General features: G+C 40.6%; 1 protein-coding gene across 1 annotated transcript in view; it reads left to right on the forward strand.

The window, feature by feature from the left end:
- The window catches only part of RELN (reelin), a gene marked incomplete at its 5' end in the record, with an annotated part of 668,605 nt that overhangs the window by 607,875 nt on the left and 34,965 nt on the right, over window positions 1–25,765 (forward strand). The window contains 12 exons of the mRNA XM_019509331.1: window positions 2,299–2,467; window positions 6,539–6,679; window positions 7,906–8,083; window positions 8,949–9,142; window positions 10,004–10,260; window positions 11,882–12,036; window positions 13,519–13,733; window positions 15,541–15,718; window positions 19,705–19,880; window positions 21,670–21,776; window positions 24,028–24,270; window positions 24,776–24,951. Coding sequence (XP_019364876.1) covers window positions 2,299–2,467; window positions 6,539–6,679; window positions 7,906–8,083; window positions 8,949–9,142; window positions 10,004–10,260; window positions 11,882–12,036; window positions 13,519–13,733; window positions 15,541–15,718; window positions 19,705–19,880; window positions 21,670–21,776; window positions 24,028–24,270; window positions 24,776–24,951 — 2,189 coding nt within the window. The remainder of the gene's footprint in view (window positions 1–2,298; window positions 2,468–6,538; window positions 6,680–7,905; window positions 8,084–8,948; window positions 9,143–10,003; window positions 10,261–11,881; window positions 12,037–13,518; window positions 13,734–15,540; window positions 15,719–19,704; window positions 19,881–21,669; window positions 21,777–24,027; window positions 24,271–24,775; window positions 24,952–25,765) is intronic.

A 25,765-nucleotide genomic window follows, 5' to 3' on the forward strand; every position in this document is an offset into this window, starting at 1 on the left:
GGTCAGCTAATTTCACAGCTAGAGCTTTGTCTTTGAGGCCTAGTCAGTTCCACAAACAGTTACAAGTTACATTTGCGGGTTACAAAAATACAAGCTGCATATTAGACAAAAGTTCCAAATGCCTCCAAGAAGCACATATTTATTGCTTATTAATTTCTTTGGTTTTGGCCATCACACTATAGCTGCTACTGAAGACTAGACTACATGGGTGGACCTAGGATTTTTAAATGAGCTAAAACAAGTCTACAGGGCTGTGAAATAAGAGAAGAGACACCAGGAGAGACTAACAGACAGCAACGTTGCCAAAGAAAGGATGGCTTGATTAGTGGAACATAAAAATTGCTAAAAGTAAGAGGGGTTTCTTAACACCTATGGAATGATTAGAAGCAATCAAACAGATTATAAAGAGCCATGAAGTCAATTGACTCTCTCAGCCCTGCCTGAAAAGAAATGCCACTATTGCTGCCAGGCAGCTGTTTTTAAACTTAGCTTGGAGGAGAAATCAAACCCTGGTGCAACTGTATCACTGCCCTGCCCTGTATGTGCCTCTGCTCTACTCCATGCATTTCTCCATGCAACTGCTGAAGAGAAGAGAAAGAAAAGAAGCAGTAGCCATTTTGCAGCAGCTCCATGTTTCTATTCTGGATAGAAAATTAGCTTCCCTGCCAGAAGGCTAAATTTTGGGGGGAAAGGTGAGTGAATAAATATGGTATGATGCTGAAAACAAGCATATTTTCATGATTTCACATAATGGGCTTACAAAACCCTTTGCTCTTGATTCTGAATTTATTTATATTAGGTGCATATCAGTATAAGTTATTTCTAAGTTATACCGGGGCAAAGTGACATCAGAATTTGGACTTGGGTTTCTGCGCATCTTAGATCTCAGTTTAGAGCACTGAATGAGTAGTAGAATCTGTGGGAAAAAATAATATGACTTTGTAATTAATGACTATATCATAATGCATAATCATGGGGAAGAATTAAGGTAATACCTGCATTTCCTAACGTATAAGTGCTTGAATTTGCAACTTAAATAGCATTATTTTAAATTAGAATTTGGAGGAAAGTGTTTGGCTTTGAAGTGGGGCTGGGGGTTGCATGAAATATACACTCACATACACATACATACACAGTCAGCTCCAGGCAATTCCATTGGATTCTGCATGAAAAGTGGAAATTGTGTTTCAGCAAATCCCTAAAGTAGATTAACTGATTTTTTTATTTGAAGCCTCTGGAACCAAGATATTTAAGTCTAGAAATTAACAACTGCCCCATGCATAATAATTACTTTTCATTTGGCATTTAAGCTACTAAAGCATCTCTTAAGTGTCATTTCTGTTAAGTGTAAGAGTACTTTGACAGCTTAGTTATATCTTGACAAGAAAACATTTCCTTCTTTTTTGCTTTGTCTATTACACTTAACATTTATTTGAACTCATTATTCAATTAGGCAGGAAACTGCTTCCAGTCATGATAGAGGAAGGATCCCTTTTAGTGAAGAAAATTCAGTTTTTAAAAAGTGTTTGTCATTGTGGGTACTCACTTGTCTCCATGTATTTATATAATTCCTATTTCTGAGTTCAGGCATCCAGTGGGACCTATTAGGTGATTTGTTACTCATGAGGAGGGGGAACAGAAATGGGCCCATTGTCATCAAAAAGCAAATTTACCACCATTATAACTGTAACCACCTTTCTGTTTGCAATTCACCTGGAAATCTTGGCAGCTGGAACTTTAGTTTTAAGTTTCAGTTCTGTGTCTATTGTCACTTCAACTTCATGTAGCCAATATGAAGAAATGCATAGACATTTTTAGCAATGTTTTACTTGCTTTTGTAAGAAAAGTTTGTAAGTCATAAACTTCAAATAATTTTAATTGCTGATTTTCATTATATTTGAATGTATTCATGGATTTAATACAGCTAGGTAATGATATTGAAATATGTAACTGAAGACAACCTAGCTGAAAAATTAAACTGAATATATATATTTTATATGAGAAACTGTAATGATTTAACTCATGGGTACATGCACTCCTGTTTTCCACTGGACAGAAACAGAATTGCTCAATAAGTACTGTCATCAAATGAATTATCTTCAGAGTCAGGGGCAGGCCTGACTGCTAAGTTTAATACGGTCTGGAAACTACCCTTGCTGCTACTGTAAACTTGAATGGTCCAGATAGTGCAGCGCAATGAGACCAATGAGGTCTTCAGTGGTCACCAGTTTGCTACAACATACTTACGGAAGCATACCTATTTCTTTATTAACTACTTTATTTTCTTCCAATTTTTAGCTATTGAGCTGGAATATTCTGTGGATCTTGGATTAACATGGCACCCCATGTTGAAAGACTGTCTTCCCACTAATGTAGAATGCAACAAGTACCATCTCCAAAGGATTCTGGTATCAGACACTTTCAACAAATGGACCAGGATTACGTTACCTCTACCTCCCTATACAAGGTAAACACATTTTTATATAGAGAAATCTAAATGCATAAGTACCTGAGCAAAAAAAAATTGCTGTTTGTGTACTGGTTGTATATAGAGTAGTTATACAAACGAAGAAATGAAAATGCTATTAAGTTTTGAGTTTGTAATGCAAAATTACTGTGTTGATTTATCAGTTATTTAAAAAAGGGGAGTGTTGAAGACAGTTGACTATCTGCTCTACCATATCCCCATCTGTCCTCTCTATCCATCGATTTATCCATTTTGTGTGTATGTGGGAGTGGTCCAACCTGGGAAAAAGAGAACAATTTAGTGAGGCAACATTACTCTGAGTTCCCTGATCCTCCTGGGAACATGTCCTTGGTTACACCCCATCAGTGAGTGTAGCACACGCCCTGTCCTGTGCCCAGAGAGATCTGCTGGCAAGTGCAGAGGATCAGATGGAGCCTGGATTCAGACTCCTATCCATCCTCTTAGGGGGATCTTTTCTCTAGTGTGCACTAGAGTGGAGTGGCCTACAGTCTGGAAAACCCAGAGAATGCACTTGTGTCCAACTTAATAAACATAAGAGGCCATGAGGTTTCTTGTGCTTTCAGCATACCCACAGGGAAGCTAAGTGCATTCTGACTTTTAGAGGATAATGTAAAGCCATGATTTAAAAAGAGCCATTTTGACTTTTCTCAGTACCTCCAGGCAGAAAATTTTATAACTGCAACTGTTATCGTTACCCTAATTAATTTCTGGTTGTTTTTGGAGGTTGCTGGTTAATTCTATTGTCTAGCTCCCCACCTCCTTCCTGTATTTGCTGATATTGGCTGTGAATTTTTGGTTTTAAGTATCATTTTTATGCTTCTTGTTTTTCTGTGAATCCCTTATACTCTTCACATCTATTCTTTCATATACTGGCCCATTATCACCTTCATTTCCTTTTAGTACATTGTTTTTAAAGAAAAAAAATGTTTTTCACTTTGGGTTTGAGTTTCATGCTGTGCAAAGTATCATTCTGTACTGACAGCACTAAAGTTCTCTATTTGAAAAGGTAGCACAAGATGGTCAGGATGAATTGCCTCACAATATGATTGACTTTTGACCAGCAGCATGAGGAAGGAAGGGAATCGGGGCACCAACCCTGGGGTGGGGGTTATACAAATAGCAGCAGCTATTTTAGCTCAAGCATCCAAATACAACTCCACCTTTCACCTCACCCACCAAAGGGCAATTAAATAGTTCAGGCCCCATTTTATACCATTCATGGTGTAAACTTACACTCTCCAATCTGTAGGCCCTATGTTGTTGACTCCCCTGCTTTATATTAAGAAGCTCAGGCACTAATAGCAGTGCAGATGTAGCAGCATGCAGCTTAGCCTGGGCTATCTGCCCAAGGATTTACTCAGCTTCTCACATGGGTTTTTCAGTCTGTACTGAGGTCTGTCCTGATGCAGCTCAGGAAATGGTGCCTGTTCTATTTGAAAGCCAATGAAATATGTCTAGGAGTCTCAACAGCAGACATGCCTCAAGCCTGTCTGGTGAGAGTGCTGTGAAGATTGCCAGTTGGTACTATCTGCAGTTTCTGTGACTGGGCCCTGTGACTTGTTTACCAGGTATCGGGAGCACACACTGATTTCCCTTGAATCTGATCTGGATGAGAACTGTATAAACTAGAACTGAATATCCCCATCTTCCATTCTAATTGTCTAAGGTATCTGGTCCCTTTTCATAAGAGTCATTATGATTATGAGATGGCTCACAGCAATGATGCTTACATTGGGTAACCTTATTTGTAAGTTTTAATGTCTGTATTGGCCTCCTCTCATTGAGTTAGACTTTCGTGTGGATTAACATATGTTTTCTCTGAAATCTGAGCCATGTTTTTACTTTGTTTCATAGATTCATAGACTCATAGATTGTAAGGGGCTGGAAGAGACCTCACAACATTATCAGGTCCAGCCCCCCTCCACTAGGCAGGAAAGACTACTGGGGCATGTATTTAAAGCTTGTAACATTTAAGAGCTAAAGGGAATCTCAAGATGAAGTCATGAATGGCAGTGCGCCCTAAACTGAACTCTCTTTGACTGGAATTTGTCAACCAGGGAAAGGAAGATGTGTGCGGTTTGTGCAGCATGCCTGCCTGTTGACCTAATAGTGTTCCTGGTGTGCAGCCTCCTTGCATAGTTTTCTGGGGTTTATACATCCCAGAGTGCTATATAACTTGGAGTCTGTATAAGGCAGAAAATAGTTAACTCATATATCTTAGTCTAAATGTATTCTAAAATGTAAATCACAATATAAAACTTCATCCAGGAGCCTCACCGATTTAATAAGCTCTATAAATTGTCAGTGAAGTTGCCAAACCTGAAGGTAGATACTGTGAGATTTAGTGCTTATTTTTCCTTCACAAGTTCTTCCTCAAAATTTACATAGACAGGCAGACAGACAGATCTTTCTACATTGATGAGCTGTGTGGGTTTCTTTAAGAAAAGCTCATGTTAAATCTAAATCAGATAGTCCAGCCATCTCAAAAATTACATCCAGACTTAGTAAAATGCTTACTAAGAAATGAATACATCTGATAACATGAAATAAAACATTGGCTCTACCAGAAAGTTATTTGTGTATTTGGTTAGTTTTAAATTGGTCATTATTTTTGTGCTCAAAGTAAGCAAGCAGCATAAAGCTCAATGCTGCCACCTAGAGTTTAAATACAATAAAATGTGCAAGATTTAATTTAAAACTGTACAATTAAAGTAACTCCATTTTTATCTGCATTCTGTTAAATTTGTTTTCAGTCAACTCCTTATCTGCATAGTATCAAATCCTGTCTCCACTGAAGTTAATGGTAAAACTGTCATTGACTTCCCTGTATCCAGAATTTCACCTTACACTTAGCTTTCTTAATATTTTGTATCATTGCTACTTTGGAAGCCGGCTACTAAGCATGTAAGCCAATAGCTGAAGTCTTAACTACTGCACCATCTAATCGTTGTCCATTTTAGGGGAAGTGATATAGTGGGTAAAACACTAACAGCTGATAGTAGCGGGGTTATGCAAGCACTCCCAGCACTGCCACTGCCATTGGAGCTGAACCAAGCGTAGCAAGAGTGGGATATTTAAGGAAGAAGTTTATAGCCAAGCGAGCCCTTAGAGATAAGTCAGTTTTAAAATATGGTTCCAGGTCTAGACACCCTGATAGTTCAAGAATGCTTGTACCTTGGGTTTGTCTCATCTAGTCAGTAGCTTAACTAGGGGAGGGTGAAAGGGGCATCTGCCCTGAGTGCCAGGTTAGACCAGAATTGCCCCCTATACTGCAAAGGCAAAAATTGTCCCCATCCATCAGCGAACCCCTGAAATAGCGAAAAATCACTTGCCCGTTTATTGACATTCTGGCCAACTTGTATCACACATACAGCATTTTGCCCCACTTACTAGGAGATCTGCATAAATCACAGGCATAGGTGATGCATAGGGGGGCATGCGCCTCCACTAAAACTGGCTGCCACTAACGCCTGTGTCGCTTCCTGCAGGCGGTCCCCACTCAGCCTGCCCTCACTACTGAGATCACCACAGCTGCCTGTGGGCAGTCCTTGCTCAGCCTGCCCTTGCCACCAATGTCACTACAGCTGCCTGCATGCAGTCCTCACCATGCCCCTTCCGCCAACACCAATGCTACTGCGGGTGGTCACTGTGCCCCCCCAGCCTCAGGAGGCGCACATTTTCAGGATCACAGGTGTGATCTAATGCTCCCTGAACTTAATGAGATAATCCCTATTGGTCTCAGTGGTAGATGGATCAGGCCTAATTTCTCTGTCTCCCCACAAATGCACATGGACACATTCCTATTCCCATCTCCCCACCATGAAACCAGCTCCCTTGTCCCCAGTCTTGGCTACATGCTGTATAATTTGTTTTGCATGGGGCTCTGTAATTCTGTTGATTCAGCTTGGGTTTATTCAATGAAGAAATCAATCCTCCTTTCACGTACAGATGAAGTCTGGAGGAACAGACACAATTAGGTTTCCTTTCCATTGAAATAAAGTTTAGCACAAGTGGAAATCCTATCTTCTCCTTTCCCTTTCTTTCCCAAAGGTCTCAAGCAACTCGTTTCCGCTGGCACCAGCCAGCTCCATTTGACAAGCAGCAAACGTGGGCTATAGACAATGTCTACATTGGAGATGGCTGTATAGATATGTGCAGTGGCCATGGGAGGTGCACACAAGGCAACTGTGTGTAAGTATAGCTCTTTTCCTGAGGTGGATACTGTAATTTCAAGGTTATGATGTTATGATGTTCAAGGTTATGATGTAACATCAAGGTTATGATGTTATGCCTCTTACTGTTTCAAAAAAGAAATATGACTTGGAAGCATATTTCTTTTTTGAAACAGTAAGAGGCATAACATCACTTGAGAAATAAAATGCTAAGACAAGGGTGGGTGGGCACATTAGAGAATGCATCACTTCAGACTTTGATGGCTAGATTTGTCCTTCAGGTGATATAGTCTGGAATGGTGCTGCCCCTGGGAAAGGATAGGGAAAGGGACAGCACAGTGCTTTCCCCAGCTCCCAGGAGCTGTAGACAAACTGTTCTGTCCTCTAGGCTGGGTGATGGAAATAGATACCCTCTCAGAACCTCATTAGCTGGGGTAGGTTACTGTCCTTTCTAAAGTAACTGGCACCCAGTTACTCTCCATCTAGGGGTGGAGAGAAAACAGTCCCAGGTCTCCTTTGTCTTTTACATGGGGCTTTCATTCCAGTTCTCTTTTCATCACAGGTTATTCCTGTTCCTAGCATCCAGGGCTGGATGTTGGCTCTCTTCTGAGTAGGAGGACATAATCTTGTCCAGCGGACACCTTGTAGTTGCCATGCTAACCTCAGCATTCATGTAGATTCTGTGGCCTAGTGCCATACTCATTTTCCAAATGGATCTCTGTTGTGCCAGTAGTGGTACCCATGGAGCTCCAGAGTGAGATAGAATAGTACCCATTCTGCAGCAGCACAGTACCCATTCTACTGAATGTTTGGCTCTTTCCCATCACAAAAGACAGCTGAAATTGCCCCTAGATGCATAATTATATTGTGATTATGCAACACACATATTTCTGTATTTTCCTCCCTGCTTAAAGCACTAAAAGGCAATGTGCTTGCTTAGGTTGGCTTGTTATCTTAATTAGATTTATCTATCAAAATACAGTTTCTTTGACTGATAAGCCTCTGTGATAGGAGTGTACTACTCTGTACTTGGCGTGTTATCAGCTTGAATGAAAACCACTTACTTGTGGGACTTTATATTGTTTAATTATATCTTGTTTAACAGCAACTTCTGAAAGAGGCATCTGTGTGAATCCATGCCATGCAAGACAAATGGCCTCGTCTGGAATAAAATAATATTGATTAAGTCTTTGTGCAGAAAACCTTTCTAATTGTGTTCACTTTTTGTATTGTTTTCCTCTGCAGCTGCGATGAACACTGGGGTGGGCTCTACTGTGATGAGTCTGAGACATTCCTTCCAACACAACTTAAAGATAACTTCAACCGAGCTCCATCTAATCAGAACTGGCTAACAGTAAATGGGGGGAAATTGAGCACAGTCTGTGGAGCCGTGGCCTCTGGAATGGCTCTTCATTTCAGTGGGGTTAGTGTTTTACTTTGTGGTTATCTCTTGCCTGTTAACTTTAATAATGGGATTGATTTTAAAAACTACATAGAAATTAAGTATAGGAAATAAATGTTAAATTTACGTTTACTTCCTCGTTTGGGGTCAAACACTGGCAGACAGTATTGGTGCCTCTCAAAAAACAATGAAGAGAATTGATACCCCTTCTCCTGGACATACCATCTCCTACACAAGGAGGGCTCAATGTACAGATCCTCTGAAAGGAGAAGCCATCTGGGATGCAGACTATAGAGCAAGGGAGAGACTATGTATATATGAATATACCTACTCGTTCCAAAAAGGCTTGCTCATAGAAACTCTTTGTACTGCTGCCAAAGATAATTTGTGTAGGGGATCTGAATTCAGTACTACTTCTGGCTCACTACAGGTACATATATATTCACAGTATTTTAGTAATATATGAACACAGTTATTTTGAAGTCTATTGTGGGTATGTTTAGAACAGCACCTGCATCTGATTGTAACAATAATTAAACAGGCAAATTGTTTGCAGTTGCAAAACTGTTGTCACAAAATTACATATCTTTTTTTTATCCCTTCCAAAGGTAAAATAAATACCGACAGAATGGAATATAGCATATGCCATTGTTTTGCAAAATTGCTAATTCCAAAATTGTAAATAATCATTTACATTTTAAAAAAGAAAATTATTATTTTGTTTCAGACTTGTAAGCCTTCTTCTTAAGGGGGTTGGGCCTTCAATAAAACAACTGAAAAATGAAATCTTTAGTTGAGTTTGCAGGAAGTAGTTGAAAAGCATCACAGTCCTAGCAGTTATGTTCACTCCCATGCCACACTAATGGGTTTTTTTTTCCTTTTTCAGGCTTGTAGTCGTTTGTTAGTTACAATGGATTTGAACCTCACTAATGCAGAATTCATCCAGTTTTATTTCATGTATGGATGCCTGATAACTCCTAACAATCGGAACCAAGGAGTTCTGCTTGAGTACTCTGTGAATGGAGGAATTACCTGGAACCTCTTAATGGAAATCTTCTATGACCAGTTCAGCAAACCTGGGTCTGTAAATATATTCTTTTGCTAACACGCATTAATAATACAAAGGAATATATTCTTCTTCTAACTAGCACACTTGGATTTTTCAAAGTCTGTCCTGACTTTTAAAAGTATTGCTTGGAAGTAAGAAGATTTTAAATCTCTAGCCCCTTAAAATAGCCCAGCATCAATGCAGGCATTTTTGGACATATTTTACACATGCTCAGTGTGAAATGTAGGTATAAGTTAGCATGTGCATAAATGTTGGACTTAAAGCTGGTTAGTTTAACACCAACTGGAGTCTGTGTCAACCAGTTTAACTGGCAAATTCATGGCTGTATTTCACTAGTAAATATTAAAGTAAAACTATGCTCATCAGAAATTTCACTTTGACTTATAAAATCTTTTCTTGGATTTTAATATTTACTTATAAGATGGTTTCTGAATGACATAAGCACAACATTATTGTTGAAGCCAGTGAGAAAGTAACTGGTCACTGAGAGTGGAACTCACTTCTGTGCAATCTAGAAAAGAAATGGGTGCCACTGGTAGTGGTCCTCAGAAGGACAGTTCAGCAACACAGCAGTTGTTCTTCCCTCTTATTTCTCCCTGTACCTATCACACCCCTTGTGAGAGAGGAAGATGTGTAGGAACAGTCATGAATGTTCCATGCCACTGAGGATTTCTCTGTGGTAGGGACATCCTCAGTACAGGGAACTAGGTTAAGATTTTCCCCTTCACACCAACAGGTGGTGGGGATGGACTTTGTCAAAGCAGCTGGTCCTAGTCAGGTGCCTATTTTCAACTTCATTTTATTTTTCCTTTCACAATCCAAGGGATAAAGACCTGCCTCCCACATGACTTCTTTTAATGATTGTATTTCAGCTTTGTGAACATTCTTCTTCCCCATGATGCCAAAGTGATTGGGACCCGTTTCCGCTGGTGGCAACCAAAACACGATGGTTTGGATCAGAATGACTGGGCTATTGACAACGTGCTGATATCTGGCTCAGCAGATCAGAGGACGGTGATGTTAGACACTTTTAGCAGTGCTCCATTGCCACAGCATGAACGTTCCCCAGCAGATGCTGGCCCCACAGGAAGGATTGCTTTTGATATGTTTATGGAAGACAAAACTACAGGTAAAAGTTTGATACAGATCAGAATCAAAGAGCATGAAGTTAGCAGAGCTGCTTCTAAACCTGAGCTTGCTGATCTCACTGCAAAGGATACCAGAGACAGTCTGTGTATTATACTTTTGTAATATTTTTGTACAACCAAATGTAGGAACTTACTTTTAAAGCTACTAACTGTGCATGAAAGGAAAGAGTAAATATGGAGAAAAATACAGATTTTCATAGATTCATAGATAGGGTCGGAAGAGACCTCAATAGATCATCGAGTCTGACCCCCTGCATAGGCAGGAAAGTGTGCTGGGTTCAGATGACCCCAGCCAGATGCCTGTCTAACCTCCTCTTGAAGACCCCCAGGGTAGAGAAGAGCACCACCTCCCTTGGGAGCCCATTCCAGATTTTGGACACTCTTAACTGAAGAAGTTCTTCCTAATGTCCAGTCTAAACCTGCTCTCTGCTAGCTTATGGCCATTATTTCTTGTAACTCCCAGGGGCGCCTTGGTGAGTAGAGCCTCACCAATTCCCTTCTGCGCCCCCATGATGAATTTATAGGCAGCCACAAGGTCGCCTCTCAACCTTCTCTTGCAGAGGCTGAAGAGGTCCAGGCGCCCTAGTCTCTCCTCGTAGGGCTTGGTCTGCAAGCCCTTAACCATATGAGTGGCCCTCCTCTGAACCTTCTCAAGGTTGTCCACATCCCTCTTAAAGTGTAGCGCCCAAAACTGGATGCAGTACTCCAACTGCAGTCTGACCATTGCCCGATAGAGGGGAAGTATCACCTCCTTGGTTCTGTTTGTCATGCATCTGCTGTTACATGATAAAGCGCAGTTAGCTTTGCTGATGGCTTCGTCAGACTAATGACTGATGTTCATCTTGGAGTCCACTAGGACTCCGAGATCCCTTTCTGCTTCCGTGCTGCTGAGCAGGTCATTTCCTAGGCAGTAGGTGTGCTGGACATTTTTCCTCCCTAGGTGCAGCACTTTGCATTTCTCCTTGTTAAATTGCATTCTATTGTTTTCTGCCCATTTGTCCAACCTGTCCAGGTCTGCCTGCAGTTGTTCCCTGCCCTCCGGTGTGTCCACTTCTCCCCACAGTTTTGTATCATCTGCAAACTTGGACAGAGTACACTTCACTCCCTCGTCCAAGTTATTATTCTAAAATAATTTCCTGCCCTGGAAATTTGCTTCGTATTTCATGGACATTTTCAAACAGAGGTGTTTAAAATAGTTCCTAAGGTGGTTAAATTGTTGTGTTTTATAGTTACTAAGAAAAAAGGGAAATACTTGTGCATTTGTTAAAGATACTATGTATCTTTTTAAATGGTATATATGTTATAAAACCATAATATTCCCTTTATAGGGTCTAGTGTAACAAGACTTTATACTATGAATAATAATTCTTATGTATTAAAAAATATTTTAAAATGTCTGTGCTCAGAAGTAGCAAAGGCTGTTGTGAACAGTAAGTATAATACAGTTATATGGGAATGATGGGTACTAAAGTTCTCAGAAATATTTCAGAGAACAATACTAACTTACTTGTACACAGTTGAAAAAATAAGCCATTCTTTCATTGGCAATTTATACTATTTAGATGTTTCAGTAATACAGTATTAACTTTCATATTTTTTAAGTGAATGAACACTGGCTGTTCCATGATGATTGCTCAATTGAAAGATTCTGTGAATCTCCTGATGGGGTTATGATCTGTGGTAGCCATGATGGCAGGGAAGTTTATGCAGTTACCCATGACCTAACTCCTACAGAAGGCTGGATTATGCAATTCAAGGTAAACGCTTTATCATCTATGTCTTCTCCATCATTTTCAAACTGTGGTACACATACCCCTGCTTTGCCTGAAGTTTAGTAATGGCAGTGGAGCTTCTGACAGGTCAGTGCGTGGTAAACGATAGCATTGCAGCATATCGACATCACTGTCCACATTGGGCACCGTTACACATCCCTGACATCTGGTCCATGCTCTAATTAGAATGTGCTGAAGTCAGGGGCGACACGTAGGGGGTGCACACGGGTGCATGTGCACCCCTGAGCGTGGCAGTGCACCCCCTACAAAAAGGTGCCACCAGCAGAGTCTGCAGGTGGTCGCTTCCCCCCTCTGCTGACAATGCTGGTGGCATCTGCAGGAGCTCCTGCTTACTGCTGCCATGTTCCCACCGCTGCACTCCTGCCACCACCGTACCCCCCCAGCCACCAGGGCATGCATCATTCATGGCTGGAGTAGACTTCATTAATCAAGTCTGTTGGAACATTCTAACTAGCATGCTCCTGCAGCCTCAGCATCGTGTGTATTCAGCATCCCTATGCTTCAAAATGGCAGTGGGGGCACTTCAACTAAAGCTCATCGTACAAGCTTTAGCTAAAGTGCCCCTGCTGCCATTTTGAAGCATGGGCACTGAATACACAAGACACTGCAGGCACTTTAATTAGCTTCCAAGAGTCATTCTAATTAAAGTGCCCCCTTCCCCTACCCCAGAGCGTGTGTAAAGACACCCATTCTTCCTAAGGAATGAACATGCAAATGCATCTGTTGCAGGGGGAACAATCAGCAATATTTTGCAGGTAAAGGGATATACAGCCAAAAATGTTTGTAAATCACTGTTCTACATAGTTCTGACAACCTGTTGTTCTGCTGTTTTTCTCTCCTGGAAAAATTTCAAGAAGAGCAAATGATATATAGGCCAGGGGATCTGTACCACTGCCTGCTGCTGAATGGCTTATGATGTCACTCTCCAGTAACTGGCCTACGTTTTCCTACTTAATACTTAATATTACTGACAGTTTACAGACAATCTTGGGTTCTTCTCCAGTGCTGCAGGTGTATGAACATGATACAGCTGGGAGATTCACTCCCCAGTGCACTGCATATTTTGTCATAACTGATTAGCGAAGTAACAGCTAATCAAAGCATTGGCTTTATTTACTGCCATTTAAAATATTGGTGTTTTAAATTGCACTGTTATGGGACAGTAATGGAGACGTACACCTTAACGGTGAGTATAACACCAGTCTTGGGAGTCAAGAAATTGAGATCCATTGACTCGTAGTATGACTTTCACTCAATTTCCAGTTTGCATATTGGGAATAACAAAAGCTACAGAATGACAAGTGTGATGTAAGTTCTGCAAGTGCTGTAACTCAAAGTACACTCTACAGTCACCTTTCTTTCTGTAAAATTTCTTAAAACATAACCATCCACAAAGTTCTGGGACTGAAAGGATTATACCTACTTACCTCCTTTTATCTGTCTTAGATTTCTGTTGGATGTAAAACTTCAGAAAAAATTGCACAGAACCAAGTCCACGTGCAGTATTCCACTGACTTTGGTGTGAGTTGGAGCTATTTAGTACCTCAGTGCTTACCTGCTGATCCAAAATGTTCTGGGAGTGTTTCACAGCCCTCTGTCTTCTTTCCAACAAAAGGATGGAAAAGGATAACGTATCCACTGCCTGAAAACCTTGTGGGCAAGTAAGTATGAAAAAGCAAATCATCATGGTGGGTACAGCCTTAAATATACATTATAGCCTGAAAATCATAATTATATATACATTTATTTAAACATGCACTCTGGCCTCTGTTCAGCAACCTTCTTAAATACTCACCTAATTTTAAGGATTTCAGGACTTTAAATCAAGCATATGCTTAAGAACTCTGGTAAATCAATTCCTTTTTGTCTGTTCAAAGTCTATCAGTTCCCCACAGCTGTCCATTTTAATAAAGAGGTTTATTAACTTATGTCCCCAATAGCTCTGCAGGGCCAACATGACCCTGGGAGAAACTAGATTATGTCCTTTCTCTTAACATTGCCAGAATTTTAACTGAATTCTAGCTGCATGTGTTTGCAAACAACAAAAGCTATACTGGTATAACTAAAGGTAAAATTAGATACACTGAATCTTTTTATGCACCAGAAAAAACACTCTTAATTGAAGATTCCACATTGGTTTTCCAGAGGTAGCAATTGGGGAAAGGGACTTTTTTTTGTATTATTCATAATCCTAACAAGTGAGATATGGAGAAACAATTGGCATGGAAACTTAAAGTCAGTTTTCAAGTTTGAACCACCTTCGGGGCTTCTGAACTACTGACATATTATTTTCTTCAGAGGTCCTCAGAAGTTCCTCCCATTTTTCCCTTATCTTACTATTGAAGAGTCCTTGCATCACATCAGCTTTTCTTCCTACAGAAAGGGGCTGAATGGAATTTTCTTCAAAGCTCCACTCTTAAGAGTTTGCTGGAGAGTATTGCCAAGTTCCTCCTTCTTGGTAGCTAACTTTTTTCAACTCTAGTCCCTGCCATCCTAGAAATAAGAGATCAAGATCATATTTCATGCCTCTGTCTTATCTAGGCTGCACCACTTTATCTTTAATCCAGCTTTCTTGGGGAATGCCCTTCTAGACATTCAAAGGAATATAACTGAGACTTGATTTTTCTATAAAAACTCAAAGTAGCAGAATGATATGACCATCTGTGCTGTATATTTCTTATTCTTTCTTATCAGATTTGGCAATGAACAAATGACAAAAGGAAGTTTTTCTCTTTTAGTCTGAATCTGTACTGCATATTTTAACCTGCCTAGAGACCACATTCTACTAGTGACAAGAATTTTGCCTTTTTATAGAAATGTTTTACTCAAATTATCTGTAAATGCTGCATTAACTTGTCTTTTCTCCATAAAATTAGGTTGTTTTATTTTAAAGCTTTGAATTATTTATTTTAAAAATAAATTATCTCTGAAGATAACTTTGTTCTGGCTTTCTGTCAACAGTGAATCTCCCAGATCAAGTATGTATGTTCTAAGGGATATATATATATATGTTTCAGTGGATTACTATGAAGGCTGCCAAACATTAATTTAAAATATCCTGATTCTAAAGATGCCTAATTGTGCATCATAGGTACGCCACTGTATTCAGTGAAACTCCTTGCAAGTCAAGGGCTGAGTGAGAAGATATGTGGTAGAGCTCACGTGAAAAATCTCTTTGTTTTACAAAACAATTAAATATTTCTAAGCTGAAAGCAAGAAATATGCATCTTATCATTTTGGTCAAAATAATGATAATCTTGTTTAAATAATAATACATAATTATGACTTTCATTTAGAAGAACTACTATCACATAATAAAAATGTTAATTACCATATGTTCTGTAGGGAAGAGTCCAATTTTCCCTTTACCATGCTATCCATAAACATATGTATTTAGTCTACTGTTTTCATTTGTACAAAACTATCTGTTTTATCTGCATCTGTTTTTCTTCATTCTTGTGTTTCTAGTCCAGTGAGGTTTAGGTTCTATCAAAAATATTCAGATATGCAGTGGGCCATTGATAATTTCTATCTGGGACCTGGTTGCTTAGAAAACTGTAGAGGCCATGGCGACTGCTTGAAAGAACAGTGCATCTGTGATCCTGGGTACTCTGGACCAAACTGCTACCTAACCCAATCTCTGAAGGTAATTTTAATCAATTTAGTTATGGGGGGACTCTGCTGTGTGTTTGAGGAATTGAGTCTATTGAACTTTAAAGAACAGAGCTTGGTTCAAATAGAAATTCGAACATTGGATATACTCAAATCCACATTCATATCTAAACTGCACATCCCAGGATCATATCTTCAAAAATACATCTTTTTCATGTTGTAGTTTAAAGAAGTATCGCTTTGCTGAGGTTTCTGTCTTGTTGCAGAAAGGAGGATGTAGACCAATGGCTTGAAGTTACAGCAAAATAAATTTAGATTGGATATCCAGGAAAACTTCTTCCCTCTGAGAATAGTGAGTAGAATAGATTGCCTAGGGAAGCTGTGGACTCTCCATCACTGGAGGTGTTGAGAAAGAGGTTGGACAGCCACTGGTCATGGATGATCTAGGCATAGCTATACCTATTTTCTACCATGCTTCTGGGCTATGCTGCTTGCTCCAATTACCCTCCACCCTTTTTTCTTCCTGCTATATGTGTCAGGGTGTTTTTAAGCCTCCCCAGGGGCATTGGGTGTTGCCTACAGCTAAGGATGGGGACTTCAACAAGAATGTACCAATTCTCTTGCTAGGAGCAAAGCCAGAGGTGTCTAGCTACTTGAATTTGCAAGTAGCAAATTTAATAGCGATTACAGCCAATTACGGTGCAGTAAGCAGCTGCATGTGTAGATGTGGACACTTACTATGCAGTAATTAGCTTTACTGTACAGTAAGGCATCTCATGTACATGCTCTCTGATTCTAAGACTTGTTAGTGTAATAAGTGTTTGTGCAGACTGTTTATATTAACATATGTTCCCTTAAGTAGCTCAAAACTTTCACTTCCCATGTGTATTCTCATAAATAAAACCTTGTTTGTACAAATATTAGTAGAGAATAATATCAAAAGCTCATGAATGCCATAAGAGCAACCAATATTTTATTCACACCAGTGTTCGTGAATAAAGTTTCAATAGCTTTACTGCTGGGATCACTGCATCCCTGTTTTTAGTAATTAGAGACATATTTTCTTGTGAATACAGCTTAGCCTGACCTCGTTAATCATAACAGATGCTAGTCATTTCTGGCACAGTTTTGTCCTTACAGTTGCATACAAGTGATTCCGCTTTGACTGTTTGTTGTCTGACTACTGCTTATTAGGGCTGTGCAAAGCTTTGGTTGCTGACTCTGAATCCAAATCAAATCAAGAGACCCATTAATCTCTCTGAATTGAATTGGAAGCCTCTGAATCGATTTGGAGCAATTCGATGATTTGGCCATAGACACAGCTTTATATGTTGTTTTTCTACATACCTTGAGGTACTAGGTGTGGCTCATGAACACTGAGATGGTGAGACAGATGGAGCGTCCCACAGGAATGTGTGGGGGTTCCCCTGTGCACTTGGTGGTGGACCAGGAAGTGGACCAGAAGTATTTCTGGTCCACTTCCAGGTCTACCACGGAGCACGCGAGACCCCTCCCCTGCCCCCCAGCTTGGCAGCTGGTGCCTTCTGGGTCTATGGGAGGGTCACCCAGGGTCCCCCCATGGGCAGTTGCCAAGCGCTTGGCGGCGGACCAGGAAGTGGACTGAAAATACTTGCAGTCCACTTCCAGGTCCACCGCCGAGCGTGTGGGGAACGCCCCCACACACTCCTGTGGGACACTCCATCTACCCCACCATCTCAGCATCCATGAGCCATGCCTGGTACTTCACGGTACATAGAAAAAACATAAAGCTGTGTCTATAGCTGAATTGCTGATCAGAATCAAATCTTCAGATTCGGCCAGATCGACTTGGGACAGTAATCCAAATCAGTGAATTGAATCACTGTCCCCCAAATCAGACCAAATCCGAATCGAATTCTGCCTGCTTTGCATACCCTTACTGCTTATCTTCTTTTTCTTTGGCAGTCCCTCACAATCATGGATGATTGTCTTCCATGACTGTCATATATATCTGTAAGTCCAAATATGGCTGACGAGGCTGATACGGGATCGTCAGACTCCATTGCGACTTAGGCACGTGTTTCCATGTGGGGTGGGTGGCTCTGCGTTCTTGATTAGGTCTGCAGCACACTGTTCCTGCCACTCCTGTTGTCATCGTAAGGTTATCATAAGTACTGAAATCCTTGCAGTATTCTTCCTTCATTCATGGGCGATAGTCTCTTATGAATTGATGTCCATGTTGCATTTCTTAAGTTGGCCTTGAGGGTACCCTTGAAGCGCTTTCTCTGCCCTCCTTTTGGGCTTGCGCCTTGACTGAGTTAGGAGAATAAAACTTGGTTTGGGAGTCTGGAGTTGGACATCTGGATGCCATGGGTGGCCCAGCAAAATTGATGTTGGATGATCATCACCTCAATGCTCATGATGTTTGCTTATAAGAAAACACTAATGTTGGAGTGTCTGTCTTCCCGCTGGATTCAGAAGATCTTCTGCAGGTCTCAGCTCCATACAGTAAGGTGGGGATCACAACTGCTTGATAAACCATGCGCTTGGTTTTAGATCTGATGTCACATTTCCTCAGATATCAGAAAGCTGCACTTGTACATTTGAGGCAATGTTGGATTTCTTCATCAATGTCAGTCTTCTGTGAGAGATGGCTTTTTGGTATGGAAAATACTCAACATTCTCCAGAGTCTCAGCATGAATCTAAATTATTACCAGAGCTGCGGACTACTCATTAAGAGCTTGCTGATGGAGGACCTTAGTCTTCTGAATGCTAAGTGTCAGTTCCATTTTCTTGTATGCCTCAGTAAAAATGTTGACAATTACCTAAAGGTCTGCTTCCAAGTGTGCACAGATTACAACATTATTGGCATATTGGAGCTTCATGATTGAGGTTGAGGTGGTCTTGGTTTTGACTCTGAGTCAGCTTAGATTAAACAGTTTACTGTCCATTTGGCAGTGTAAGTCCACTCCAACTGGAAGCTTGTTGGTAGTCAGATGTAGCATCACGGTAAGGAATATCAGAAAGAGTTTGGAGTGATGACACAGCCTTGCTTAATTCCCATCTTAACGTCAAAAAGGATCTGTGATGGATCCATTATTGAGAACCACTGCTTGCATACTGTCATGGAGCAGGCAAAGAATGGTGATGAATTTCAGTTAGCATCCATACTACAGAAGGATCCTCCATAGCATTTCTTGGTTGACAAGAGTCGAAGGCTTTTGTGAGGTCAAAGAAGGCCATATGGAGAGGTTTGTGTTGTTCCTGGCATTTTTCCTGCAGCTGGTAAGCTCTGAAGATTATGTCAGTTGTGCCTCTTGATGCCCTAAACCCACATTGAGATTCCAAGAGGAGCTCTTCAGCAAGTGAAAGGAGACAACTCAGGAGGGTTCTCACAGTGATCTTTCCTGTGGGACAGCAAGGCAATCCCTCTATAATTTCCAGTTAGACTTGCCTCCTGTCTTGAAAATTGTCACAATCATGGTGTCCCTGAGGTCATCTGGGATGTCTTCATCGTTCCATTTTTCACTCCTTATATGCTGGGGCTGGATGTTACTATGAATTTGTATGACAGCTAGTCCAGTGGAGCCCTAATCTTAATTTTGCCTCTGAACACAACGAGAGTACCAACAATAAATAATAGTTATAGCTCCTATATATCATACAGGTTAATGTCTTTGTTTGTATCCATATGCCCACACTTAATAACTAGTCTTGTTTGTGTGTGTGCATGGGGAGCGGGTTTTGTGGGGTTGCAAAAAAAAAAAAAAGGGAAGGATGTTATCTAGCACTAAGTCATTACTTTTATGTCTGATGGATGCAATCACGTGATATAATTTAAATAAAATTTACTGTCTGTACAAAGGACCTTAGCTCCTGAGAGGAAAAAAAAATCACTTTACTATTTTTATGAACATTTCAAACATACTTCAAAAGTCAATTATAACTGGGTTAGCTAAAAAGGCTGTAGAGCAGGATGATTCTTCTAGTTGTTGCTCAAATGCTACATAGTTTTTTCTTTTTTTTTTTTTTTTTTACAGACTTTCCTGAAGGAACGCTTTGACAATGAAGAAATTAAACCAGATTTATGGATGTCCTTGGAAGGTGGAAATGCTTGTACTGAATGTGGAATTCTAGCAGAGGATACAGCTCTGTATTTTGGAGGCACTACTGTGAGAGAGGCTGTCACTCAAGACCTGGATCTGAGGGGTGCCAAGTATGTCATGTTACCAGCTAGAATTTGACATAGCTGATGTGTTCTAACAAAGGGCTTCATTAATAATAATAATAATAATAGAGATCAGATTGGTAACAAACATATAAATAAATAGTAACAGATAAGACAGCTTACAGGAATGATGATACTGAACTTTTCACTTCTAAGCCACAGTTCAGAGTCATCTCTGGTAGACAATGACAAATAGTTCTTATTTTTACCATCAACTGGAATTTTTTCACTGACATTTGTGAAATGAGTTATTATTTATTTTTGTGGAGTATCTTGCTGCTTTGTAGGTATATGACAAGAAAAGGTCCTTACTCAAAAGAGTTTAGAACTTATAGACAAAGTTTAAGAACAGTGCAGTGCTAGTGACAACTGTGTTACAACCTCAGCTTCACAACTGACACCAGCTGGTACTCTGGCTGCCAGTCTCAGCAAAGAGGTGAAGAACTAAGTAGGCACGAGGAAAAAAATCTGTACATGCCTGTGCTGTCCCCCATGTGTATGTGCCTGTGCTGTGCCCATTCTATATATTGACAGTATTTGGGAGGGTCACGCCAGCACATCTCACAAACACCCAAAAGTTTTTCAAAAAATAAGTAACCAAAGGTATTTACTTAAAAAATGCCAATTGTGTTTATTTATGTTGGGCTATAGGAGAATTGGATTTAACCACGTATCATCTGGGTTCCGGGTAGGGCATGCACTACACTGAAAAAACAGCTATTAAAAAAACCCCTAGAGACTTCTTCCTTAGCATGAGAGTGGTGTAGACAGGAGCCAATTTGAATATATCATACAGATTTTTGTAAGTGAAGTTGAAGAATTAACATTTCAAAAATGGCCAAGGGAATTTCCTCTTGAGGCCTCTCTTCACTGAAGGCCTTGGGGAAAGAAAAGCATGATATTTGCCAGACGGTTAAAGGAACAAGTCTCTGTGGTAATTTGCAACAAAATGCCATGTTCTGCCAACATTTACAGACGCGAATGGCTTTTCTCGGGTAAGTAACTCCACTGAAATGAGGGAACATATGGAAAATAATGTGCTTAAAGTGACTACAGAATTGGGCCTTAAAATGTTCCTGTGGCTTTTTCTTTCCCTTTAAAAATTTGTATTTCCCATCTGTATATTTATTGCAACAAAATAGAATTGCCCAGTGATGAGACAGCTGTGAAATATAACCTTTTTTCACTCATATAAAAGATTTTATCACATTTGTTTAATATATATAAACTAGATATATAAAATACACAGCTTTTGCATACTTATAAGGCCAGATCTTCAGCCACTGTAAGTAGCATACTTCCATTAGAGCCCTGATGCCAATTTATATGAGCTAACAATATAGCCTATAAAATATAGGAGACAAAGCATACTAATATTATTGTTTTCCTCACCCTCCTGCTTTAAAGTGTCACTAATTCTGCTGAATTATATGCAGAATTTGTTTTAATATGTAGCTCATCTCTTCCCTTTTTATGTTTTACTGGAATTACTTCTGATTTTCATTAAGTTCATTTCCTTGCTTAATTTCAAACACAGATGAATGTGCTGTGCCCATAGTGGCCTATTTGCATTTATAGAGGCTGTTTCTGCAAGATTCACTAAAAACCTATCTTTGTCCTAAGTAAACATCAGTTTTGTTTAATAAAACTTTCTGGTATATTGAACATTGTCAATATATTTCTTGACAGTAAACAAATCTGTCATGTAAGAAAGAATCTACTATATTGTTTGGATATATTGTATTCTGTGTGTAACTATCAATGTGTTTCCCTTCAGATTTCTACAGTATTGGGGAAGAATTGGGAGTGAAAACAACATGACAACCTGTCACAGACCAACGTGCAGGAAGGAGGGAGTTCTGTTAGATTATTCAGTTGATGGAGGCAAGTAAACATTTTAGTTGCATGTGAACACATTTTTTTATACTCAAACACAGTAAATGCTTTACTGTGCCAATTTAGACCAGCTGAGACCAATAATAATATAGAATCTATTATTCAGAGCTATAATTTCCAACTATGAAAGATATTTGTGTCTCTTATTTGTATCTCTTCTCATATGAAATTTTCTTCTGTGTTTCTGAAGAAAAGGACCCCATCCTGCTACCTGCAACAGGGAGCCATCCTAGGGCCAGGTCTTGCGTCGGCCTGACCAGCTCTCCAGACCCTTCCTAATCATTTCATAGATTTCATAGACATTAGGGCTGGAAGGGACCTTGGTAGATCATGCAGTACAGCCCCCTGCCCCAGGAGCAGGAAGTCAGCTGGGGTCAAAGGATCCCAGCAAGAAAAACATCCAAATGTCTCTTAAAGGAGTCCAGAGTAGGTGCTTGCACCACCTCTGGCAACTGTCTGTTCCAGGCCTTGGGGGCTCGGACAGTAAAGAAGTTCTTCCTTATGTCCAGCCTGAAATGCTCTTGGAGGAGTTTGTGACCATCTGACCTTGCCAGCCCTTGGGGCACTCTGGTAAACAGGCATTCCCCCAGATCTTGATGTACACCCCTTATATACTTATAGGAAGCTACCAGGTCCCCCCTGAGCCTGCGCTTTTCCAGGCTGAAGAGTCCCATAGCTCTCAACCTCTCATCATAAGGCCTGTTTTCCTGCCCTCTGATCATGCACGTGGCTCTCCTCTGGACTTTCTCAAGCTTCTCCACATCCTTTTTAAATTGTGGAGCCCAGAATTAGATGCAGTACTCCAGCTGCAGCCTCACCAAAGCTGAGTACAGAGGGAGGATGACATCTTGGGATTTGCTAGAGAAGCATCTATGGATGCAAGCCAGAGTTTTGCTTGCTTTGCCAGCTGCAACATCACATTGGTGGTTCATATTCATCTTGTGGTCAATCATGACCCCCAAGTCCCTTTCGGGCATCGTGCTAGCAAGCGTAGCACTGCCGAACCTATAAGCATGCTGTGAGTTTTTCTTTCCAAAGTGGAGAACCTTGAATTTTTTGGTGTTAAACACCATCAGGTTTACATCCACCCATTTTCTGAGCCTGTCAAGGTTGGCCTGGATCACCATCCTGTCCTCAGGTGAGGACACTTTACCCCAAAGTTTGGTGTCATCAGCGAACTTGGCCAGTCCGCTTCTGACACCAATGTCCACATCATTAATGAAGATGTTAAAAAGTATAGGCCCAAGGATGGAACCTTGGGTGACCCCACTAGTTACGGCGCACCACAATGATTGACTTCCGTAAACTACCACTCTCTGGGTCTGACCTTGGAGCCAATTCCCCAGCCAGCGGACTGTCATGTAGCCGAGGCCGCAGTTGGTCAGTGTTTCTATGAGATGATCATGGGATGCCAGATCGACTCAATCCCCGTCATTATGCAGGGCTGTCAGCTCCCTAGACCTCCTTCCCTCTCGGACATGGCTCCCCTCCGGGACCTTTAGCCACTCAGGCCCTGGTCCATCTCCAGGCCAGTCGGAACCCCAGGCCCCCTGGCTCTGGGTGTCCCTTACAGTGGGCACTCTAGCTCTTTTGACCATCCTGCTCCTGGTGCCAGCATTGACCAGTCAAGGGTTTTGTCTAGGCTCTTCCACTGCTCACCCACTCCCTCTCAGCTAGGCTCACCTGAGCCTCAGGCCTCACCCCTACCTGTTTTAAATCAGGGGCTTGCCTGGCCCCTGTGTAGGCCTGCAGGCTGTTAGCCTCATGTCTAGTCTTGGCCTTGCTTTTACTAGCCTTAGTGTTCTCCCTGGGGCACCTAGGAACCTCCAGCCATCCCCAATAGTTCCTCCCTTACCTTACCGTGTTGTGTGAACAGGAACAGCATCAGCAGCTCAGCTGGGTGTTGCTGTTCCCCAGCTGCTTGCAACAAACTGCTGGCTCAGCCCTGTAGGCCTGGATTTAAAATGGTCATCTCATCAGGGCTGGCCTGCACCTGCTGGTTGCCTGGTCTCAGCTTTAAAGTGGCAGACACCCAAAGGTACACCACACTACCTTTATGCATACAGAATATGCTGCCATTAGAAATACTAATATTGTGTGTAGAGGTTGCCCGCTTCTATTAGAAGTTAAGAGTTTTCCACTTGAAGAACATAGATACTATCTCGTGCCTTCCAATTATGTTTCTTTAATCTTTTGTCAGCTTATGTTTTGTTTACAATGGTAATTCCTTTTGTTATAGGAATATCTTGGACCTTACTTCATGAGATGGATTATCAGAAATATGTCTTGGTCAGACATGACTACATACTCCTCCCTGAACATGCTCTAACCAATACAACTCGCCTGCGCTGGTGGCAGCCATTTGTAATTAACAGTGGCATTGTGGTTTCAGGCCCAGACCGTGCTCAGTGGGCACTAGATAACATACTAATTGGAGGAGCTGAGATCAATCCCAGTCAACTGGTAGATACATTTGACGATGGTAAGGAAGAACGTGGCAAACATTCTGTCACTGTCAAATGTCAGAAGTTTACAGACAGTATGCTGAACTAAATAAATGTGACAAAAAGCTTTTCAATGCACATATATTTCATTTTTCTGTATGTGAAATGTTCTCTTTAAGCTAGCAAATGCAAAGTATATATTTTATTGCCTACATCAGTTTTAAGTATTAATTAGTCATTATTATTTTTATTAATATCAATTATTTCACTACAATTTGGTTTTAAATCTAAGCATAAATATAGGGTACGTTTGATCATTTAATTTCAACTGAAAATGTTTATCATACCTTCTTTTTCAAGTACTAGTATTTAAAAACAGTTGCACTGTCTGACTGAGGATGACCCTTTAGCAAGGCCTCCTGGTTCCTTATTTAAAGCTTATTTCATTAAAATCGCTGTGAGGCTACACTTAAGGATTCTGTGTGGCTACACCTACATGTTTTTTGGGACATTACAGTAATTTTGTCTAACTCTTGTTAATAGAAGGCACTTCCCATGAAGAAAACTGGAGTTTTTACCCTAATGCAGTCAGGACTGCAGGGTTCTGTGGTAACCCATCATTTCACCTCTACTGGCCAAATAAGAAAAAGGACAAGACACACAATATCCTGTCCTCCAGGGAGCTCATTATACAACCAGGATACATGATACAGTTTAAAGTAAGGAGATGCTTCTCTTCATCCAAAGTAAAGCATGCAATAAAAATTCAACTAATTTGTCTCTGGATAGCTTTACTAGCTCCAAGTAGAATACAAAATTCAGTAATCCTTTCAATATTTAATAATGCCTTGTTTTTTTGTAATGTAAGAGGGAGGACAGTAACAAAAGCAATACCATAGGGTCAGAATGATTATATGTATGTTGTTTCAAGCCAGGACTGAATTTCTGTATGCTTCAGGGGTGACTGGAAGTATTGGCTGCTTGGCCATTCTTCACTCAGCTGGGTAATATGCGAAAAAAATATTGTCCTGATTTCTTATCTCTGAAGTGAAGTGTCATTATAATAACACCTGCTGAAGTGATGGGAAGAGGGAGATGGAAACTGACTGAGACCTTGAAAATGTAGGCAAGAATAAAGATTCCAGCTGATTGAGACCAGCAATGTGCATAAGTCTCTGCCTGGCAGAATAAACTATGAGAGGAAAAAATTTCCATCATTAAGCAACAGGTAGAACAGGAGAAACAGAGTCAGAGTAAATAATGTGACATGCAGAGAATGTGAAAGGCAAGGATTTTTACAGGTGATATTTTTTATTGGACCAGCCACATGGTTGGGATAGTCTTAAGCTTTCAAATGCAAAATATTCTTCATAAGGTCTGAAGGAAGAAGCAGGCATTGTGATGATTAAAAACAGTGTGGAGGGCTGTTAGAGAAGAAAAAAAAATCTGAGGTAGCAGATAAACAACAGAAAAAAAGATAGCTTGATTGTTGGGAGAGCAAAACCTTTCAAAAGAGAAGCCGGTCATTATCAC

Source organism: Gavialis gangeticus, unplaced genomic scaffold (assembly GCF_001723915.1).
Source record: "Gavialis gangeticus isolate Ggan-Ray unplaced genomic scaffold, GavGan_comp1, whole genome shotgun sequence".
Taxonomy (NCBI): Eukaryota; Metazoa; Chordata; order Crocodylia; family Gavialidae; genus Gavialis; species Gavialis gangeticus.